A 20688-nucleotide genomic window follows, 5' to 3' on the forward strand; every position below is an offset into this window, starting at 1 on the left:
AGTTCACACTAGTCCTCGTGTCTATAACCCTCCTATGTGAAATGTTCTATGTGGTGATCTCCTGCTTGTTCTTAGCACCTTATTCCAAAGCCACCTCCTCCAGGAAGCCTTCCCTGATGCCCTCAGAGTGAGCCATTGCCTTCTCTGGACTTCTAAGGCAAGTTCTTTGTAAAAATGCCTCTGATCTATAGCACTTGCCGCACTGTATTACAATTTATTTTTTATCAGTCTGTTCCCCTAGACTGAGTTCCTCAAGGCAGGGACAGGGACTGATGGGTCTGCTTAGCCCCGCTGTTAGCAAATCCAAAATGAGTGAGTAGATGGATGGATGAGTGGATGCATAGACCCTGGTCCCTGGGGACACAGAGTCTTCATTCTTCATGCTGCAGAGGCTTCGAGTGATGGCTGAGTTGGAAGAGGACACATGAAAACTGAGCAGGCGCCTTAGAGAGGTGCCCCCAGCGATGCCCGCGGTCCATGAGTGCCCTGGAAGCTATCGCTTTGGTAGGACAAAGAGCAGCGTAAACGTGGACCTCGCCATGTGGCATCAAGAAGACAGAGGAGGGTGGGCATCCCCATCGGTGGTCTCCTTCCCTGTCCCATGCCCATGTCACAGTCCATCAACTCCCTGTCCAGGGAAAACCCCAGAAGAAGGAAAATCTCTACTCCAGGCCACCAAGTAGCAGGGCCAGGTAAGAACTACTCTAACATGAATCCCTCCCAACCAGCATTTCAGTTCCTTTGTGAAGCCCTTTCCCACACATGAGCTGGCCTCCTCCTCCCAACAAAGGCAAACAGGGCCCGATTATTATTAGGGGCCCATTTTACAGATGGGCACATGGTGGCCCAGAGGGGGGAGGTGTGTCTACCTCACACGGCCAGCAAGAGGCAGAGCCAGGGCCCCACCACTCCCCTAGGAGCTCAAACGCTGACACGGTGGACACTGTGGGGCAAATTCCAGGACCTCAACCAACAGCCCAGCTGGAGCTGTGGGCGGGGGCGGTGGGGGTGCCAGGCCCGCTGCCTCGTGAGGCCCGGTGCCGCAGCAGCCCCCCCAGCAGAGCGCCGATCTTAATTTTAGCTTGGAGGCCTGCCACCAAGGCTTTGGTGAGAGGCAGGCTGGAGCTATGTGGGACAGCTGTCAGCTGGCATGCTGGGTGGGGCCTATTTAGCCGGCTGGGGCACAAGCCTGGGGACACTGAACTGGTGTCCCTGCCCCGCGTCTTTCCCCCGGGTCTCCCAGCCCCACGATGATGGCCGAAGAGAACACGGACCTGGAGGCCCAGATCGTCAAGGACATCCACTGCAAGGAGATCGACCTGGTGAACCGAGACCCCAAGAACATAAACGAGGACATAGTGAAGGTAGGCTCGGGCCTGCCTCGGCGCCGCCCGCCCAGAGGGTGTGGGGTGTGCTAGGCAGTGGGTGCTGGACGGGAGGGCTCTGCTCCACACGATCAGCTTCCCTGGAGAGAGGCCTGGTCCCTCTGTCTTCTCCAATTCCCCCCTGAAAACCCAGCCTGTACACCCCGCAAAGGACCTTTACATAAACAAGAGCAAGAGTGAGCCACACCCGGGTGACCCAGTCGTTGACTGGGCGGGGAGCATGTCACAGAGCCTTACTACCCTGAAGTGCTTCCCACTGGCTCCTGGCCCTCGTCCCAGGATGAAGACGAGGTGGCCAACGTGGGCTCTTCTCCAGGCCAGGGGGCATTTCTGCGGTCTCCACAGTGGACTCGGGGCTAATCCCTGGAGGGCAGCTTCTGCCAGGGCTGGTGGCCCGCCCAGGGGCACTCACCACCCTCTCCCTGTGGCACTGCCCAATGTCCACCCCCCAGGTATGGGGCCATGCCCAGGACTCCTGCCAGCCCCCCACCTGACCCCTGGTCCAGGGGCCAGGCCAGGGCAGAGGCCTCTCAGAGAGCACCCAGGCCCCTGAAAGGAAATGCTCAGATGGGGGGCAGGTGGGCAGCCTTAGGGAGTCAGCCTCACCCACGGACACTGCCAGAATCAGGCCCCTTTCCTCGCCCGGCTGCCTCCAGGCCCACACCCTCACTCCAGCCTCCGCTTGGGACCCACAGGGATCTTCCTACAGCTGACCCGCTGGGAGCAGGGGCCCAGCCACCAGCATCAGAGTCACTGTTAGGGCTGTTAGAAGGGGCCTGGGCCTCCTGATCTTACTGAAGGCATCAGACCTCGGACAAGCACTTTCCAATGGGAACAATGGGACCCATTATACATTCACCCCATGTAATTGTACATTTCCTAGCAGCCATGATTTTAAAAAGGAAAAAGAGATACTAATTTTCATACTTATGATTTAAAAGGGATATTAAAAGGGATGTTTTTCATATTTTGATTTCACCATTTTTTTTTTAAATAGCATCATTGTAATATGTAACCAATACAAAACAATGATCAATGAACTACTGCCCAGTCTTCCTTTGGCTTCAAAATCCAGTGTGTATCTTAGACTCGGGGTACATCTCAATTCAGACTCCAAATTTTTATCAGGAATCCTTGCTCTGTATTTAACTGCATAAAATGTACAGTTGAAATGCCCAAATAAATGCACATGCCCAAATTGTTCCAAACATTTTTAAAAGTTTGCCGATCCTAGAACCGAATATCAGCTTTTACATTTTAATTAAAATTATACAAACCTTAGAATTCTTAAGTTGTACTGGCCACAGCGGGTGTACCGGCCCAAAGCTCATGGCCACTGAACGACACGGCGTGGCTGAGAACCCGTCCTGAGCACCCTGTTCTGCCAACCTTCAGTGGGCATTGCCCATGCTGAGTCTACTTCTCCCCATGGCTTTCAAACCCCAGCACCATCTTGATCCCAACCTTCTCCCACCTTCCAGCCCACATGCCAGGAGCTGACCACACCCTCCAGGACACACTCCTGTGTCTGTGCCAGGATCACCCAGCTCCTCACCTCCACATGGTGAAGTCCCTGCTCAGCCTTCAAGACCAACTCAACCGTCACCTCCACCAGAGCCTTCCCCAACTCCTCCAGGCAGTTGGTGGCTGGCTCCGCTCATACTATGCTAGTATTGCATTTATATGTGTATGTCACTGATGGAGAAGATGGGATAATTACAGCACATGGTGAAAAGGCTGCAAAGGGAGCATTAGGGGGCAAATTTTGCAAGCTGAAAGGCACGAGGAAAATGGCAAATAGTGTTCGTCACGGTTTGCTCAGTGTGGTCTAGAGGGAATAGTCCCACACTTGACTTTAACAGGTCTGGTTTCCAACCCAGGCTCTTCGACCTAAAAATGATGGCACTGGACAAGTCACCTAGGTTTTCGGAGTCTGCGTTTCCTCTGTGAAATGAGCATAATATCATAATATCCACCAGGTACATGAATCTCAGAGTAGCTCTGTGCAATAGAAATACACCGTGAGGATTAAGCGTAACAAGGGGTTTGAGAGTGCCTGGCACAGTCCCCGGCACAAAGCAAGGGTGTGGTGAGTGTGAGCTGAGTGGGGGCCCCGAGGAGCTTATAGGACAAGAGAACTGAGCCAGCACCAGGTTTTGCTCCCAGGCTCCCCTCTGGCGGCCCCTTTGCTGGGAATGGAGAACAGGACCCCAAGAGAGAACGTGGTTTCCAAAGGAGACCCGCAGTAGGAGACAAGTGGAGAGAGACTCTCGGGCCCTACTGAGCCGGGAGGGAGCCTGCCAGGCTCTAGGCCCAGATTATAAACCAAAGGAGGGATGGGGGCCCACAGATGCAGCTGCTCATGCCGCCTCCCCTGGGGCTGAGCCCCAGAAAAATGTTTCTCCCATAAGAGATAGTAATCTTGTTAATTATTTGGTAGAGGTATTGGCCATTCCCTGGTTTGGCGAGTTATTTAATTTTTCTTTCTTTTGTTTTTTCATGAGTGAAAAATGAAAACGTTTTGAAATTTAGAACAGGGACCTTAAAATCAAGTCAGACAAATACCAGAAAATAGACTTCAATCAAACTTCAGGGTGGTATAATGGTCTGTGAGGGAATTCAGAGAGGAGGGAGGGAGAGAGGAGAGCGTGGATCACCTGGGTGTTTTTCATCACCTGGGGAGAAGACCAGATGGAAGGAGGAAGAAAGAAAAGGGGGTGAGGGGTGAGGGAGACAGGCTGAGATGAAGGCTTGGAAGGCACCTGCTGGAGGTGGTTTCATGAGTGGTAATGGCTCCACGTGGAGTGATACAGGAAGGTGCTTAAATGAGACTGGGTGCAGAGACCTAAGTTCTGGTCGCAGTCCTGACACTAACTTGCTGTGCGATTCTGGGAAAACTCCTTTCCCTCACTGGTCCTGAAGAGGGAGACAGATCCAATGTGTCCATGGATCTGACCCCCAGCAGAAGGGAGGCACTCCCTTTAGTCTTTCCAGAGCTCCAACCTCCCCAAACTTCCTGAGCAAGGCCTAGGGCTGCCCTTGAACCCAGGTGGGAAATAGGTGCTAAGACAGAGGGGAGACCTGTACTGCCCAACAGACTTGAACTGTGTTCTCCAAGATTCTGGGCCGGGCCCAGGGCTGAGGAGCTAGGGAAACACACCTATTCCCTCTGCTCCCACCATCACCACCATTCGTGGAGCACTGACTCCCCGGATCACCGCCGAGTGCCTGCCATGTGCCAGGCACTGTGCTGTCTCAGACCCCACGCCCGGCTCTAGGGGGTGTCGGGGGTGAATGTGCACCAATGGTCCTCGGGGCTCCAGCCCGCCAGTGAGGACACCTTTTCCTTCAGACCCACGTTGCACAGCCTCCAGCCCTCTCCCCACGCATTCCGCAGGCCCAGCCCCACCCTGAGTCCTCCTGAGTTATTTCTGAGGGCCCAGGGTCAGCTCTCTCCCTGCCTCACAACGAGACTCCAGGGGCTGTCGCATGACACTTGAGCACAGAGGGCCATGCAGGCACTTCAGTTTCTGGCCCCACCCGTTCTCTCCTTAGGCACTAAAAGTCGGCCCTTCAAACAGGGCAGGGGCAGACATGGTCCCAGCCCAGCACTCTAGATTCCATCCCACCCCCAACCCACATCTGCCTGCAGAAAAACACACAAGCCACAGCCTTTGCTGCAAACACCCAGAAGGCCAGCTCTACCAGCTCTGCTCCCCATATGGGCCCCCTGGACACGCTGTTACAGAGAGAGCAAACTGACCTGCACTTCCTCCTTCTTCTCAAGAAGAAGCCAACCCAACCGGCAAGAGGAGATAAGACTAACAAGTGTTCAGGGAGCTGCTAAATGCCATGAATTCGGGCCAGCTGAAGTGCCCCCAGGAGGGGCCAGGGGGGCGGGGGGCGTTAAGGAGAAGACATCACTCTCATCTGGGAAAATCAGGAGCCAGATTCAGGGCGGGTGGTATCCAGATGCATTTTTTTTTTTAAAAAGGGAACAATTTGAAGTGTGGAAAGGGGAGAACAGGCTTTCCCAGAGGAGGAAACAAAATAAGCAAAGGCCACAATTATTGAGAAGAATGTAGGGCAGAGTCAGAGGCCCCTCCCCCGCTTCCCCACCCCAGGTCCAGGCAGACAGGACTATCGGGTCACGGCACTGCCCCAGGAAGCCCTGGTCCATCCGCCAGGCCGAGCTGGCTCACAGATGAAACCTCTTTGCTGCTCCGACTGCGGGAGAAAGGGGGACTAAGACAAAGCACCTGAAAGGGAATTGGAGGGCGGGAAGGCAAAGGGGCGGGTTGAAGGTGGATTGTGGGAGGTCACCCAATCTGCCAGTCGTTCCACACGGCAATGCCTTTCAGAAATGCCTTGCCCTCTGTCAAGTACCACCAGGAAGGGCCACTCTGGACCACCTCACACTGAGGTATTTATAAGTTAGAGTTACGGGAACTTCTGGATACCAGCTAGCCTAGAGTTCTTCTAAATATGGCCCACTTCCCTGGGGAGCTTGTAAAATGCAGATTTCTTGGACCTGCCACCAGAAATTCTTATTAACCAGGCTCAGTGAATGTTTTGCACTTTCAAGTGCAAATAAGTCCCCTTTGTCCTATAGAAGACAAACTTGGAGTCCAGAGTTACCACCAGATTTCCCTAAAGACACACTGCATCAGCTATGTATTGCTGTGTAACAAATCATCCCAAAACTTGAGGCTTAAAGCAACCACCATCTGATGATCTCTCACTGTCCTGTGGGTTGAGCAGGCTCAGCGGGGCAGCCTGCAGGGCTCACTGGCAGCAGCTCCTGTAGCTGCAGTCAGATGACAGCGGGGGCTGCAACCACCTGGGGCCTCGACTGAGCTGGAACATCCAAGATGGCTCATTCACATGCCTGGCGCCTTGGCGGGTATGGCTGGGAGGCGGGGCTTAGCTCCGATGCTGGGATGGCTGGGCCTCTATCTCCGTGTCGTTTGGGGCCTCTCCCTTTATGTGGCCTCTCCACCAGTCTCCAGAGCAGGGCGTGGCAATGGACTGGTCTCTAGATTAGGGTATAAAAGTGAACTTCTAATGTGGCTTAGAGCTCCCCAAGGCAGAGGCTGCCACGCCTTCCTAAGGCTTAGCTCTGGAAACAGCACAGCATCCCTTCTCCCTCGTTCTGGTGGTTAAAGCAAGCTGCAGGGCAAGCCCAGACTCAATGAGGGTGAGACGATGCGAGATCATAAACACTGAGAGGCATGACTGATTGGGGGGCATCTTTGAAGACTAGCTCACCCCCCCACGACCAAAATCTGGCGCCAGGCATGCCTAGAACTCAGCCCAGGGCTATTTCTACTGCTCTCCTTCCCACCCGCACCGACTTCCTGAAGGCAGAGCCTGACAGGGCAGGAGGGAAAGGACAGGGCTCAGGAGACGTGGTGGGGGTTCTTCCCACAGGTCCTTCCCTTCGCCCTGGAGCCTTCTGTCATCTCAGTCTCTTCACAGCTCTTTTACATGAACCCAGGTCCCTGTAAGACCCAGCCCAGGTGACCCAGATCCATCCTGCAGGGTGCTCTGGCCTTTAAGCTCCAAGGAACCCCTGACCCGCCTCCTGCCCTCAGAACTGGCCTGTGCCTCATCTCCTGCTGGGGTACCAGGCCCTGCGAGGACCGTGGCCAGGGACAGGGCAGAGGGAATTCAGGACTTGATGTCAGGCCAACGTGGGCTCCACCCCAGCTCGCCCCTTACATGCTGGGTGAAACACTAGATATGATCTCTGGCCAGAAGCCAGCATCTACAGGGCCAAATTATGGGTGTTGCTATGGTATCCCAGATTGTACAGAAATATATTAATGTTATTACCAATTACACAAAAAGCAAAGCTTTGCTGTTTTTCAACTGTTTTGCTGCAATCACCTCATGTTAGCTTCCTACTTTATAGGCCAGTGTTTCTCAAACTATCTCAGTAGAGGGTCCCTTTTATTACTATTTTTCCAATCTGTTTACACACCAATACTTTTGTAAAATGTACTGAAAACTAATTACTAGAGAAATCAAATCAATAAAAGGCATCCACAATGTAAGCTCCAATTTTTAGTATGATTAGAGTCAACAGACATAAAACTACTGGGTCAAAAGGCTGTGAATATTTCTAAATGCTCTCTCTCCACTTCTGCACCTGCCTGGTGTGGAGGGGCACTGACTGAGGAGCACCCTTTGTGGAGCAAGATAATAAGTGAACAAATGACGACCCAGCAAAGCTAAGCCACCCCCTGGGTCTTCTGACTCCAAAACTAAGTCTATGTTATAAGGGTCTTGACCTAATCCTTTGATTGAGTTAAAAAATAAAAACAAAAAGTTCCAGAGGCCCGAGAGGGAAAGCACCAGGCCCCAAATCACACTGTGGTCACTCAGTGGTCAAGTGGAGGCTGGGACCAGACGTCTACCCTCCCGCCTAGAGCTATTCCCCAAATACCCTATCCAGAGTGTCCAGGGCCCTGGATGCCCAAGGACTGAATCATGTGGGCATGTGGGGGAGGTATTTTTGACAGGAGGTGGCTTGCTGGCCTCCCCCGCATCCTCCAGCAGCGCCTGGTCCTGCTGCCTGGCACCCTCCCTGCCCTCTGAGACTGCGGGGGCTGCACTGGCTGGTTCCGATTAATCAACTGGCCCTCTTGCTGTTCCAAAAATAAATGTGCCAGAGAAGGGGGCACCAACTGAACAAGCAGCCACATTCTCCGCCTCCACCTCCAGCCCCTTTCTCCAGCTGCACACTGAGCTGCCCATGGATCCAGCCCCCACCCACCACCCTCCCCAAACAGCCATCTCCCCTCCAGCTTCTGAAAAACGGATTAAGAAATGAAGTCACTGTGTGCTTCTGATGCACTGGCATGACTGCCTAGAGCTGCCTGCGCCGGGCCTTATAAATACCTCCCCAAACTAGCACGCTATCTCCATGCTTAATCCCAGTCAGGGGAACAGCTGCCTCCTCCCAGCCCAGCCCATCCCTCTCAGGGCACATTTTCTGATTCACAGATCAGTTGCCCCATGCATAGTGCCCAAGGGCAATTACTGAAAATACAAATGTCAGCACCAATGCCTTCTGCAACAAAATGAATGATAATTAAAAGACACAACAGAGAGATCCTTGGGGGTAGGATTATTACTGTAAGTAGGAGATGAGGGAAAAGAGGACCCGTCCATTTTATCATTTTATCAGCACAGGCTGAGGTGAGTGTGTGCGTGTACACACACAGACACACACACACACACACATATATACACACACACATACACACACACTTTTATGGCAAAGTAGGCTGAAGAAGTGCATTTATGATCTGGGGTGTCAACAGATTCCCTTAAATATATTTTCATAGGAACTTCTGAGCAACTGAACAAATAATGACTATCACTAGCACCTACCACATGCCAGGTGTCATGCTAAGCACTGGCCAAGAGGCGGTGTGCCTAGAGCAGAGCGGATGTTGAATAAATACTTGTTGAGTTGAATGGATGGATGAGAAATTATTTCTATCCCTCATAACAAGGTTGTAAGAAGTAGTAAACCCATTTTACGATGAGAAAATGAAGTTCAAAGAGGTTAAGCTGCCAAAGTCACTCATCAGATCAGCAACTACACTGGTGTGCACACCCAGATTTGGGACTCCCGTCTCCTGTTGAAAGCACGCTGTGACAACCACCAACGGCTAACAGTTCCTAATCAGTGTTCGGTGCCAGGCAATGCTCAGTATGTACATCTTTTAATGTACTGACTCCTCCGATAAGCTTCGTAAGCCTAGGAAAATGAGGCAACGAAAAGCTACGCCACTTGCTGAAGGTCACAGAGCCACAAGGAGCAGAGCTGGACTCAATCAAACCTTAGCAGTGTGGCTTCAGCAGTCAGGGCTCTTCCCACTCTGCTGCCTCTTAGAGGCCAGATACAAACAATCAAATGTGTCGCGTGGAGGACTATGCTGGGATAAGTGAACAAATCGGGCTGGGCTGCACGGGGCGGGGGACTTGCTGACTGCTGGGAGCAGGGTAGGGAGCTGGGAAGAAGGGCCCGGGCGCTGCCTTGGGCAGGTCTTTATTGACAAGGACCAGACCTCAGAGGGACAGTCACCCTCCCCGACACCAGCATCTACCCCGGGGTCTGACGCTGACTGGGGCCGTGTGAAGTGCTCAGATTAGAATCAGGATGCCTAGATTCAGCCTGGGCCCTGCCTCCTCTGGCCTGTCTGCCGCCCTGAAGGTGAGAGGCAGGGCTGGGTAATCTGTGGGTAGGGAGGCGCCCTCCTAAGGAGCAGCCACAAGAAGGCTGGAGAGGCCACAGGTGCTCAGTGGGAGAGGGGAAGAAGGAGGGAGGAATGGTGGGGACACGGGCAGGGAGGCACGTCTGTGCCCAGATGCCTCCCTCTGCTGGCAAAGTTCCTGGGGCTGCAGCATGCTCCAGTGGCCAGCCTGGCACTAAGAGGCATGGGGCATGGACTGGGCATTGGCCACAGCAGAGGAGGGGCCGGCAGCAGGTTCCAGGGCCCATGAGTTTGGCTGCCCATCGATAGCCATGGTGGGAGAACCCAGGGCAAGACTGGAATGGTCCCCCAGGCCTCTACTCCCCAGCTCCTTGGGTTTGAAAGCTCCCCTAAGGAGCAGCAACTGGATTTTTGGCCCATATAAACCAGATGTAGATGCCAGCACTTCCCATCCACTCTTCAAAGCCATGAGATGTTCTCCAACCAACTTAAGCTTTCTTTTCCAAATATCCGGCTCACCACTTTTCCATCTCTGCCTCCAAACCCTACAGCCCCCCAAATTCCCAGCCAGCCACCACCTCCTGGAAGCCCTCCAGGAAGAAATGCCATCCTTCCAGGAGGTGAAGGCCCTATGCATGCTCTTCCCCTTCTATCCAGGGGGCTTCATGAGGCAGAGAGGGCCGTGGGCAAAATTTATAAGAGGATCGGGGCAGGCCCTTCTGATTCCCTAGTCAGCTTTTCCAGATTGAACTCTGCCTGAAATCTCACCCTCTACACTTTGCTCCCTGCTAACATGCCTCCATACATGGAGCCTCTGCCAGAGCTGTCCCTGGAGACCCAGAGATCGAAGACATGGTGCAGGAGCCCAGAATCCAGTCATACGAGAAAAACAGGATTCAACCTTGAATGTACAACGCGGTTAAGCCCACTCCCTCCCCCAAAAAAGTTACACTAGAAAGAATAGCACCAAAGCAATAATATTTTTAGTGCCAGAGAAATACAAATTGGAGGTGGTTTTTGTTTTGTTTTGTTTTTGCTATTCTCTTAATTTTCTGCAACGTGGCTATGTGAAGTTTTAATGAAAACTAACTGTAATAACACCATTGTGCATAGAGGAGAGAATCCTCCTCCCCGCCCCCAAAGTGGGGAGCGGGCCCACCCTGGAAGACTGAATGAAGTTTGAGCTCAGGCCCCAACAACCTCCACCGGGGACCCCTCCCATTAGTCTGATTAGTCTGTGCCTTCATTCAACCAACTTTATTAAAATGGCCCGAGATGGTCACTACCCCATTTTATAGGCAAGACGGCTGAAGTTTAGTGACATAAATGGCATCACATATGAGAAAGCAGCTGGAACAGAGCTTAATGCACAGCAGGGACTCAAGAAAGGCTAGTTAGGTGGCTTAGCTGGAAGCTACCATTTTCTAAGTCCACAGATTATCTTCCCACTTCCCTCAAGGGGCCTGAGTCACCCTTCGGGAGGCTGTGTGGATCCGGTTCTCTGGGCACCCATGCTCCAGCTGCACAGAGGGACGTTGTGGGCAATGGGCGCAGGACATCTGAGGCCCCTGCAGGACTGGGACAAGGAAACAACCTGCCTTCTCCTCAAGGTGCTTGTCAGCAGGTCGGCCCCTCTCAGATACCAGCCTCCCTCACTAGCCGGAACGGCATGCCTCACTTTGCCACATGCCAGATCCCAGAATAGCTCTCAGACCTGTGCACCTCTAACTCATCCCCAACACCCGAACCAGGCGCCAGGTCCTGCCTGGACTCTCCAGCACACCCAGCTGGTCTCACATGCATCTTCCCCACCACCCCAACCTGTGTCAGAGCGAGCTGCTCCCTGCACAGAGCCTTCTGAGGCTGCTCATCGCACGGACATCTGTCCCGCCTGCCTCTCCAGCCTCACTCCTGTTGTCTAGGCTTGGACTTCGGGAAGCACCTGCATCTCCCTAAGAGCACACACTGTCCCACCAGCTCCTCGCTCCCAGCAATCACTGCTCCTTTTGCCCCAAACTCTCTTTCTCAGCCCACAATCCCTCCCTCCACCCGGCTACCTTCAGCCATCAGCCTAGATAGATGTCTCTTGCTCCAGGAAGCCTTCCCTTCCCCAGGCTGAGTTCAATGTCCTCCTGTGGGTGCACACAGCCCCTGCCCTTCCCTTACCCAAGCACTTATCACGGTGGTACAACTGCCCGCCATGAACTCTGGGTCCACTGGAACCTTTGCTGCCCACCATCTTATCAGCAGGCACCCTAAATCTTTCCAGCGTGACTATGACTGTCCAACTCCCTAGGATCATAAAATAATAGAATTTGAGAGCCATGCCTCTAGGCCTGCCTCCGACTTACCTTTGGCTTGAAGCAAGTCCCTCGGCTCCTTGGGCCTGCTTACCCACCCGTAAGGTGAGGGGTCAAGTTCCCATGGGGACCTGCGGGGTCAGGAGCCCTCCAAGGGCGGTCTGATGCTCACACACCGAAGCTTGAGAAACAGGTGGGTGCTGTGACTGAGGATCCCCTTCCTGCCCCCACAGGTGGACTTCGAGGACGTGATCGCGGAGCCTGTGGGCACCTACAGCTTCGACGGCGTGTGGAAGGTGAGCTACACCACCTTCACCGTCTCCAAGTACTGGTGCTACCGCCTGCTGTCCACGCTGCTGGGCGTGCCGCTGGCCCTGCTCTGGGGCTTCCTGTTCGCCTGCATCTCCTTCTGCCACATCTGGGCGGTGGTGCCGTGTATCAAGAGCTACCTGATCGAGATCCAGTGCATCAGCCACATCTACTCGCTCTGCATCCGCACCTTCTGCAACCCGCTCTTCGTCGCCCTGGGCCAGATGTGCAGCAGCATCAAGGTGTTGCTGCGGAAGGAAGTGTAAAGCCAGGTGAAGCAAGGGGTGAGGCCGGGCAGGGGAGTTTGGCCAGGCTGGCCCCACGGAACTGCTCCCCGGGGACTGCTGGCGCGCTCTTGCTCTGTAAGGACTGCTATTTCCCCCTCAGGACGGGAGCACTGAATCTAGAGAAACCAGAACGAAAAGAGAGCCCCACCCCAGAAGCACAGTGGCCTTCCACTCTGCCCCCGTCCCTCCATGATGCCCCCGTGACCGGGCACGTGGGAAGATCCTTTGCTAAGAGGCAGCTACTGCAAGTCTTTGCGATCACATGTACTGTAACAGCACAAACCAGCACACTGTTCCCACCCAGGGTCGACCTGTCCACATGCGCCACCCAGGAAGCCACCAGGGACTGTGGGCATTGGGGGGTGGCTCCAATAAAGGGTTCCGGCTGCATTCGGAGAATGCTGTGTTTTGTGCGGGTCTGTAAGGTGCGTGTGTGTTCTGATCAGCTCCTAAAATAGATTTCGCTGCCCTGAGAAACCGACAGGGAACAAGCTGGTTGGCCCTTTCTCTTGCCCAAACCCAACAACCAGGGCAGAGTTTGGTTTCTATTGGGATTCTTCTTGGTAGCTGGGCATCTGCTTCCCCAATGTTCCTTGGATTAGTTCACACTGACTCTGTTCCTCCCAGGCCAGCTGAAGGTCAACAACAGAAAATGGCCTTTGGATGGAAGGGGGGGACCCTCTCTGGCACCACTGAGGTGAGGGCCTGGGGTCAACCCTCTCGGAACCTTCCCTGCGGCTCCCCAGACACTGAGCCCCTGGCATTGTCAGTTGGCACATGCACACCTTCAGCCCTCAGAGGTGTGATGAGAGTATAAGGCAGTGATGGCGAACCTTTTGAGCTCGGCGTGTCAGCATTTTGAAAAACCCTAACTTAACTCTGGTGCCGTGTCACATATAGAAATTTTTTGATATTTGCAACCATAGTAAAACAAACTTATATTTTTGATATTTATTTTATATATTTAAATGCCATTTAACAAAGAAAAGTCAACCAAAAAAATGAGTTCGCATGTCACCTCTGACACGCGTGTCATAGATTCGCCATCACTGGTCTAAGGTCTAATGTGTGCATGTGTGGACTCACAGTGTAAATAAGCAGCAATAGAAAAGGCATGTCTTACCTCCTCTTCAAACCCCCCTTCCCCCCAATAAAACCCAGCAATCTTATATTCTTTAGGGATGCTTTCCCAACTGTGTTATCTAGAACTTAGTCCCCCCCACAAAAAGAGGGGATGGCTTCTGTCGTTAAATTTGTTTGGGAAATGCTATATATTTCTCTTAAAAGATTTTCAATAGACACTGACACATTAAAAGCTCTGAGAAGTCCTGCAGAAAAGAAATTGGTTAGGCCCGTATCCCCCAATCCTATTTGACTTTTTAATGCAATAAGACTCATTTAACACTCATAAAATTAAGGTTTCACTGCACTTTCCAAGTTTTCAAAGGCATCACCTCATTGGTGCCTGGCCATGAACCAATGGGTCAATGGGGCAGCGTGGGGGATGGACCACACATGAACTGGGAGACAGGGCGCAGGCAGCCTCCTTCTAGTCCTGCCTCTCTCCTAGTTGCCTTCTCTGGCCCCAATTTTGTCATCTACAAAATGATCTCCGACGCCCATTTCAGCTCTAAAATTTTACCCATTTTTGTTTTTTCTAGTGCCTTTTGAAGTTTTCAAACACAGAGGAAAAGATGAAAGGTTTGTGGTGAACAACTATCCACCCACCACCTAGGCTCCACAATGAGCATTTTACTCCTGTTTTGTCACATCTCTCTCTGTCCACCAATCTCATCTTTCTCTGTGTATTTTTAAATAAGCTGCAGATACCAATATATTTTGCTCTTAAACACATAACCAATCCCTTAGTTTTTTCCAAATGAGAAAGTTACAGCCCAAAGAGGTAAGCAGACTTGCCGAAAGGTGCACAGTAGCCAGCACCCGCTCTGCGCTCCCAGCCCACGCCTCTGCTCTATGAGGCTCTGCACATTCTCACGCGGACACAGCGAGCCCAGGCTCCTGCTAAGAATACTGAAGCCAGTATTACTGGCATCCTCCTCCGGGGCCTGCCCTTCCAACACCTCTTGAAATCATGAGGCCGTAGTTTCACACTTGGCATCTTGGGTTACGCAGACATTTGTCACCCTCTTGGCATTTGCTGAAACCTGATTTGACTAGGACTCCGATTTTTCAAGTTCGCGCTCTTTCGCTGGGGGCAGAGTATGGCAGGTGCTCGATTACCTGTGAAGTTCATGGAACTGGAGAAAGGACATCCCCTTAGATGCATGTATGTCTCAGGAGTTCTGTTCCTTCCAGGAATCCCTTGAGAAGCAGGACACGAACTGTACCCCGGGGAGTGGGGGGTGATGCGAATGGGCCAGAGGAGGGAGGTGGAGATCCACTCCCTCTTGTATCCTGCACCCAGGGAATGAGGCACTCTTGGTTAAAATGAAGGTTTGGGGCCCAGCTCCAGCACGTGCCTCAGTAGTGGTGCCAGGAATGAACACAGACCCATTTGTGACTTCACAGGTGGCCCCTATATCCCACTTGAGGAAACACTTGCTAGGGTCCCTTCAAGGTGACAATCTAGAATCCTATTCGGCTGTGGCACACAGTGGAGGTGGCTACATCATACAAGAGGTATGCTTTTGGGATGTAGAATGTTTTCTGAGAATTCTGATTCATGAGAGGACCTGTGCCCAAGGTCAAGGGGACCAGGGCCCCCACACACCCCCTCGCCTGCCACAGCCCAGATGCACCTCTGTGATGATCAGGCAGGTAAGCATGCAGTTCCACAAGGGAATTCAAGTGTGCAAGCACCAGATATGGTCATTGTTCTTGGGAGTGAGTAAGAGGACAAAACAACGTATGAAAAAAACAAGTTTATTAGATGCACCTTTTTTAAAGCAGCGAATGAAGCAGGCATCTCATTGCTGGCCACACCACTCACCATTTGACACAGTACACGAGAGCCACCATAGCAGAACAAAATCAAGTAATTCACATTTTGTAGTAAGTGATATTTCATTGCAATTAAATTCAAAAAGGTTAAGCACTTTGAAACCAGGATCTTCATTTAAAAAGGCAGCTTCCTGCAGTCTCAATCCACAGACCCATCCTGAGAGGACACCAATTGTGTGACAGATTTTTTTCTCAGGGCCCAAAGAAATAAGGCTCAGAGTCTTCAAGTATTCACATTCCACGTCTGACCATCAGAACAATGACACATCCCAGAAGAAAATCTCTGTGCTCCAATCTACTGGCACCTCCAGCCACACGCTGGGTTTGTAAACTGGAGGAAGGAAACGACTGAGCTCCAGGTAGCATTCTGGACCCCATGCTCTTCCCTCCAGGCTTCCGTTGGTGAAAAGCTAAGAAATAGTGAACATATTCTCCAAAATGAGCCTGGGAAGGAGACTTGTACAGCCAGGGGTGCTGCTAAAATCAAATGTTACTGATTTGCTACAAAACACAGTGCCTGTGCCATAAGAGATCCAAGGTGCCGTCCAGAGCTTGCACAGAACTAAGAAAGTGTCCCAGTTGGTTCTGGTGCCCAAGAATCTTGAAACTCCAGGGTTCACAGGAAGGCTGTGCCCCAGTCAGAATAATATACTGAGTCAGTCTCCTGGATCCCCATGGCTTTGTAGGCTGCTGGGATGACCATTTCCCTGGGAACAGCAGAGATGGGGGCATCTCTGGCTGGTGAGCAGAGAGGCTCAAATGCCAACAGACCCCACCCATGCTGCACGTGCAACCAGTGCCCCGGGGTCCTGTCCATAAGCACCGAGACTCTGAACCAGCATCCTGCTTGCTATCACAGAGCAAGTTGACACTCTGAGAGCAGCCACATTAACACTGCGCAATGCCTCTGGGTCCAAAGGTGATGCTTACTGTCTTCGGTCTCTAGTTCGTACTGCAGACCTGGAACTAAATGCTGAGACTTGAACACTGGCATGTCAAGGCCTGCCTCCCTTCTCCCTGTGCATGTGTGTGTAGATTGCAGTGTGAAAAGGGAAGAGGAAAGTGTGTATGCAGAGAGTAGCCTTTTGGAAATGCTCTTACTGTACCACAGCGAGTCCAAAAATTCCTGTGGAAATTTTAAAAATTCACAGTGCCCCAGAGTGCCATTGAGTTGGGCAGCCTCAGTCAGAAACCTCTGATCTACCACGTATTTAACGACTTGTAGGTACTTTTTGGACACCGTTATGTTCTACCTCAAGGCTGAGAGGACATTTGAGAACATGTTAGGAAAGCCTTTGAGACCCCTGTGAGTTGTCTTTCTAAATAAAATATAACAGCTGCAGCCACGAGGCCTCCCAGTGCCCTGCTAGAGCAGGGTGGGCGTCTCGTCAGTGCTGGTCCTTTGGCCAAACTGGAAACACCAACTCCTGCAGAAAAACTAAGTACGAAAACCATGGGATTCCCCGAAATGGTGAGTCACATAGAGAAACAAAGTGCTGGGAGGTAAGAGATTCCAAGGAATTCATCCTTCAAGCTGAATTGAGCTGGTGAAAAGTTTTGTTTATTTTTTATATTTTTAAGTGTTTACTTCAGTGGTTTTTAGAATATTCTCAAAATTGTGCATCATCACTACTAATCCCAGAGCATTTTCACCACCAGCTCCTGGCTACCACTCCTCCATAATCTGTCTCTATAGATTTGCCTCTTCTGGATATTTCACATAAATGGAATTATATGGTATGTGGCTTTTTGCAATGGCTCCTATCATTTAGTATAATGTTTTCAAGGTTCACCCATATTATAGTATGTATCAGTACTTCATTTCTTTTTATTCTGAATAACATGTCATTATAGAGATATACATTTTGTTTATCCATTCATCAGTTGATAGATATTTGGGTTATTTCCATTTGTTGGCTATTATAAATTATGGTGCCATGAACATTTATGTACCAGTTTTTGTGTGCATGCTTTTTCTTTACATCCTTGCCCATCTCTTTGATTACAGCCATCTTAGTGGGTGTGAAGTGGTATTTCACTGTGGTTTTGATTTGCATTTCCCAAATGAATAATAATCCTGAGCATCCTTTCATGCGCTTACTGGCAGTTATATTATTTTCTTTGGAGAAGATATAAAAATGTCTAGTCACTTGTTAATTCAAATACATGTTTTGCCCATATTGAACATTGGCTTATTTGTCTTTTTATTATTAAGTTGTAAGAGTTCTTGATGTATTCTAGATACAAGTATATGATTTTGCAAATATTTCCTTTCTTTCATTCCATGAGCAAGCTGTCTTTTCACTTTCTTGATAGTGTCCTTTGAAGCATGAACCTTTTGTGCCCATTTTTATGAGGTCCAGTTTACCTAATTCTCCTTTCCTTGTGCTTTGGGTGTCTTATCTAAAATACCACTGCCTGATCCAAGGTCACAAAGATTGATGCCTATGTTTCTTCTAAGAGTTTTGTAGTTTTAGCTTTACATTTAGGTCTTTAATGCATTTTGAGTTAATTTTTATATAGAGTGTGAGGTAGGGGTCCAACTTCATTCACTTGCATGTGGATAGCAAGTTGTCCCAGCACCGTTTTTTGAAAAGACTATCATTCCTATTAAATTCTCTTGTCACACTTGCCAAAAATCAACTGGCCATAAATCTAAGTATTTATGTCTGTACTCTCTGTTCTACTATTGGTCAATGTGTCTGTCATTATGCCAGGACCAGACTGTTCTGATTACTGTAGCTTTCTAGTACATTTGAAAGCAGGAAGTGTGGATCCAATTTTGCTCTTCTTTTTCAAGGTTTATTTGGTTATTTGGGATTCCTAGCATTTTCATATGAATTTTAGGATCAGCTTATCAATTTATGCAAAGAGCCAGCTAGGATTTTGAGAGGAATAACATTAAATCTGTAGACCAATTTAGATAGTATTGTTAAGACCCAGGACAAAGGATGTCTCTCAATTTATTTAAGTCTTCTTCAATTTCTTTCAATGATATCCTGTAGTTTCCAGGGTATAAGTCTTATATGTCTTTCATTGAATTTATTTCTATTTTGTATTCTTTCTCATACTATGATAAATTTAATTATTTAATTTTATTGGCATATTGTTCATTGCTAGTATAAAGAAATACAATGACATCAAGCAGGTAGTGAAGCAAGCATCAGAGGGCGTCTCAAGGGCAGCCTGGGCTACACTGAGGACCAGGTTGTCTCCTGCAACTTTAACAGTGACACCCACTCCTCCATCTTCGATGCTGGGTTGGCACTGCCCTCAATGACCACTTCAAGTTCGTTTCATGCTGTGACAATGAATTTGGCTACAGCAACAGGTGGTGGACTTATGGCCCAGATGGCCTCCAACGAGTCAGAACCCCCTGGACCACCAGCTCCAGCGAGTGGAAGACAGGCCCTCAGCTGCTGAGGAGTCCTTACCCCGAAATCGATCCCCCAGCACCCTGAGAATCTCCTGACCTCCACAGTTTCCACCCAGACCCCCTGAAGAAGGGGAGGGGCTTAGGGAGCCCTACCTTGTCATGTACCATCAATAATATTCACTGTACCCAGCAAAAAAAAAAAATAAAAAAAGAAAAGAAAAAGAAAAAAAGAAATACAATTGATTTTTGTATAATGACCTTGTACTCTGAAATTTTGCTGAACTCATTAATTTTAATGGGTGTGTGTGTATGTGTACAAATTCCTTAGAATTTTCTATGAATAAAATATCATGTCATCTACAAGGAGATTTACTTATTTTCCAATTTGGATCCCTTTTACTTTTTTCTTTCCCACTTGCTACTTAAATATTAGCTTGTTAAACATTTTAAATCCAAGTTTTAATCGGCTGCTTGTGCCAAATTGCCTCGTAGGGGAATCTCCTGATCCCAGGGCCATCCTCTGACAAGAGGATGCTGGGTCAGCCACGCAGAGGCACACACTCTCTGGGGTCAGGAGGCTATGAGCTCCACCCCGTCTGAGGTCCTGCTCCCACTCCTTACTCCAAGTTCAGGACACTAGGCTTCCATACATAATTGGTCACCAACTGTTCACTTACTACTTTTCACAAGATCACAGAGTAAAGGAGAAAAGAGATACTGGAGTAAAAGTACAGGCCCGGGAAACACAAACAACCCACCCAGCAGCCAGGCAGCAGTGGGGTGGGGGCAGCAGGAGTAGCTGTGGGAACCAGGGGAGCTCCCAGGACAGTCTGGTGACTGAGTCACCCTATCACTTTCCCCCGTGCAGACCACTTCCCCTCCTGTGTCAGGACCCCACCCCACGCAAGCTGCCACAAGGTGCGGAGGTGTACAAACTGAAAGGTACCTATACATCAGTGGCCACGGCCACCACGGAGCGGACTGTCCTGTCACACAACCTGCTGGAAAGAGGCAGTCAGCCAGGCTGGTCACAGGGAGGAGAGCTGCGAGGTGCTCCTCTGGCTGGAGCTGTGCCGGCTCAGGACAAAGGTGGAGGAGTTGCTCTTTTTGCTCACGCTGGTCTCCCCAGGCCGAGAGTCCCTCCGGTAGCTGGAGGAGCAACAGAGGATGCGCTGCAGGAGCTCGTGGAAGAGGTGGCCCGTGAAGAGCATGTAGATCCAGGGGTTGCAGCAGCTGTTGAGGCTGGCCAGGAGCATGGCGATGATGAAAGCCGAGGCTGCAGGGGTTGGGGGTGCGGAGAGAAAGAGAACAAGGCATCAGGACCGGAGTGCTAACCACGGTTTCCTGAGAGCAGCTTTTTTCTGGTACCAGGAGCTGGGCCACAGCCAGAGTACGAAACAGGCAAAGTCTGGCCCTGGCTGGTATGCTCAGTGGTTAGAATGTCGGCCCATTCGAAGGGTCACAGGTTCGAATCCCGGTCAAGGGCACGTACCTAGGTTGCAGGTTCAATCCCGATGTGTCTCTCTCACATCAATGGTTCTCTCCCTTTCTCCCTTTCTCCCTTTCTTCCTCCCTCCCTTCCATTCTCTAAAAATCAATGGGAAAAAATATCCTCTGGCCCTAGCCAGTCTTCCTCAGTGGTTAGAACATCAGCCCGAGGACTAAAGGGTCTCAGATTCAATTCAGTCAAGGGCATGTATCTCGGTTGCAGGCTTCCCAGCCCTGGTCGGGCGTATGCGGGAGGCAACCAATCCATATTTCTCTCTCTATGTCTCCCCCCTTCCCCCCCGCCTTCCACTCTCTCTTAAAAAAAAGAGAAAAAAAATAAAGGAAAAAAATCAA

General features: G+C 50.6%; 2 protein-coding genes across 2 annotated transcripts in view; one reads left to right on the top strand and one right to left on the bottom strand.

Annotated features, from left to right (window-relative positions):
• Positions 1 to 1141: 1141 nt before the first annotated feature.
• CAV3 (caveolin 3) lies at positions 1142 to 12905 on the top strand. Its single transcript, XM_006758214.2, has 2 exons — positions 1142 to 1364; positions 12147 to 12905. The coding sequence occupies exons 1-2, from the start codon at positions 1251 to 1253 to the stop codon at positions 12486 to 12488; spliced, it is 456 nt and encodes a 151-aa protein (XP_006758277.1). The 5' UTR covers positions 1142 to 1250; the 3' UTR covers positions 12489 to 12905.
• Positions 12906 to 19245: 6340 nt separating this feature from the next.
• Positions 19246 to 20688, bottom strand: part of OXTR (oxytocin receptor) — an 18760-nt gene continuing 17317 nt past the window's right edge. Inside the window, exon 3 of the mRNA XM_006758215.2 lies at positions 19246 to 20122. Within this exon, the coding sequence (XP_006758278.1) occupies positions 19875 to 20122 (248 nt within the window). The 3' untranslated portion in view covers positions 19246 to 19874. The remainder of the gene's footprint in view (positions 20123 to 20688) is intronic.

Source organism: Myotis davidii, unplaced genomic scaffold (assembly GCF_000327345.1).
Source record: "Myotis davidii unplaced genomic scaffold, ASM32734v1 scaffold73, whole genome shotgun sequence".
NCBI classification, from domain to species: domain Eukaryota; kingdom Metazoa; phylum Chordata; class Mammalia; order Chiroptera; family Vespertilionidae; genus Myotis; species Myotis davidii.

Bases quoted from the DNA above. Each gene is read 5' to 3' on its own strand.
- CAV3 (XM_006758214.2), top strand. From the start codon at position 1,251: ATGATGGCCGAAGAGAACACGGACCTGGAGGCCCAGATCGTCAAGGAC. The intron at 1,365-12,146 runs GTAGGCTCGGGC...CTGCCCCCACAG, and splicing joins TAAACGAGGACATAGTGAAG to GTGGACTTCGAGGACGTGAT.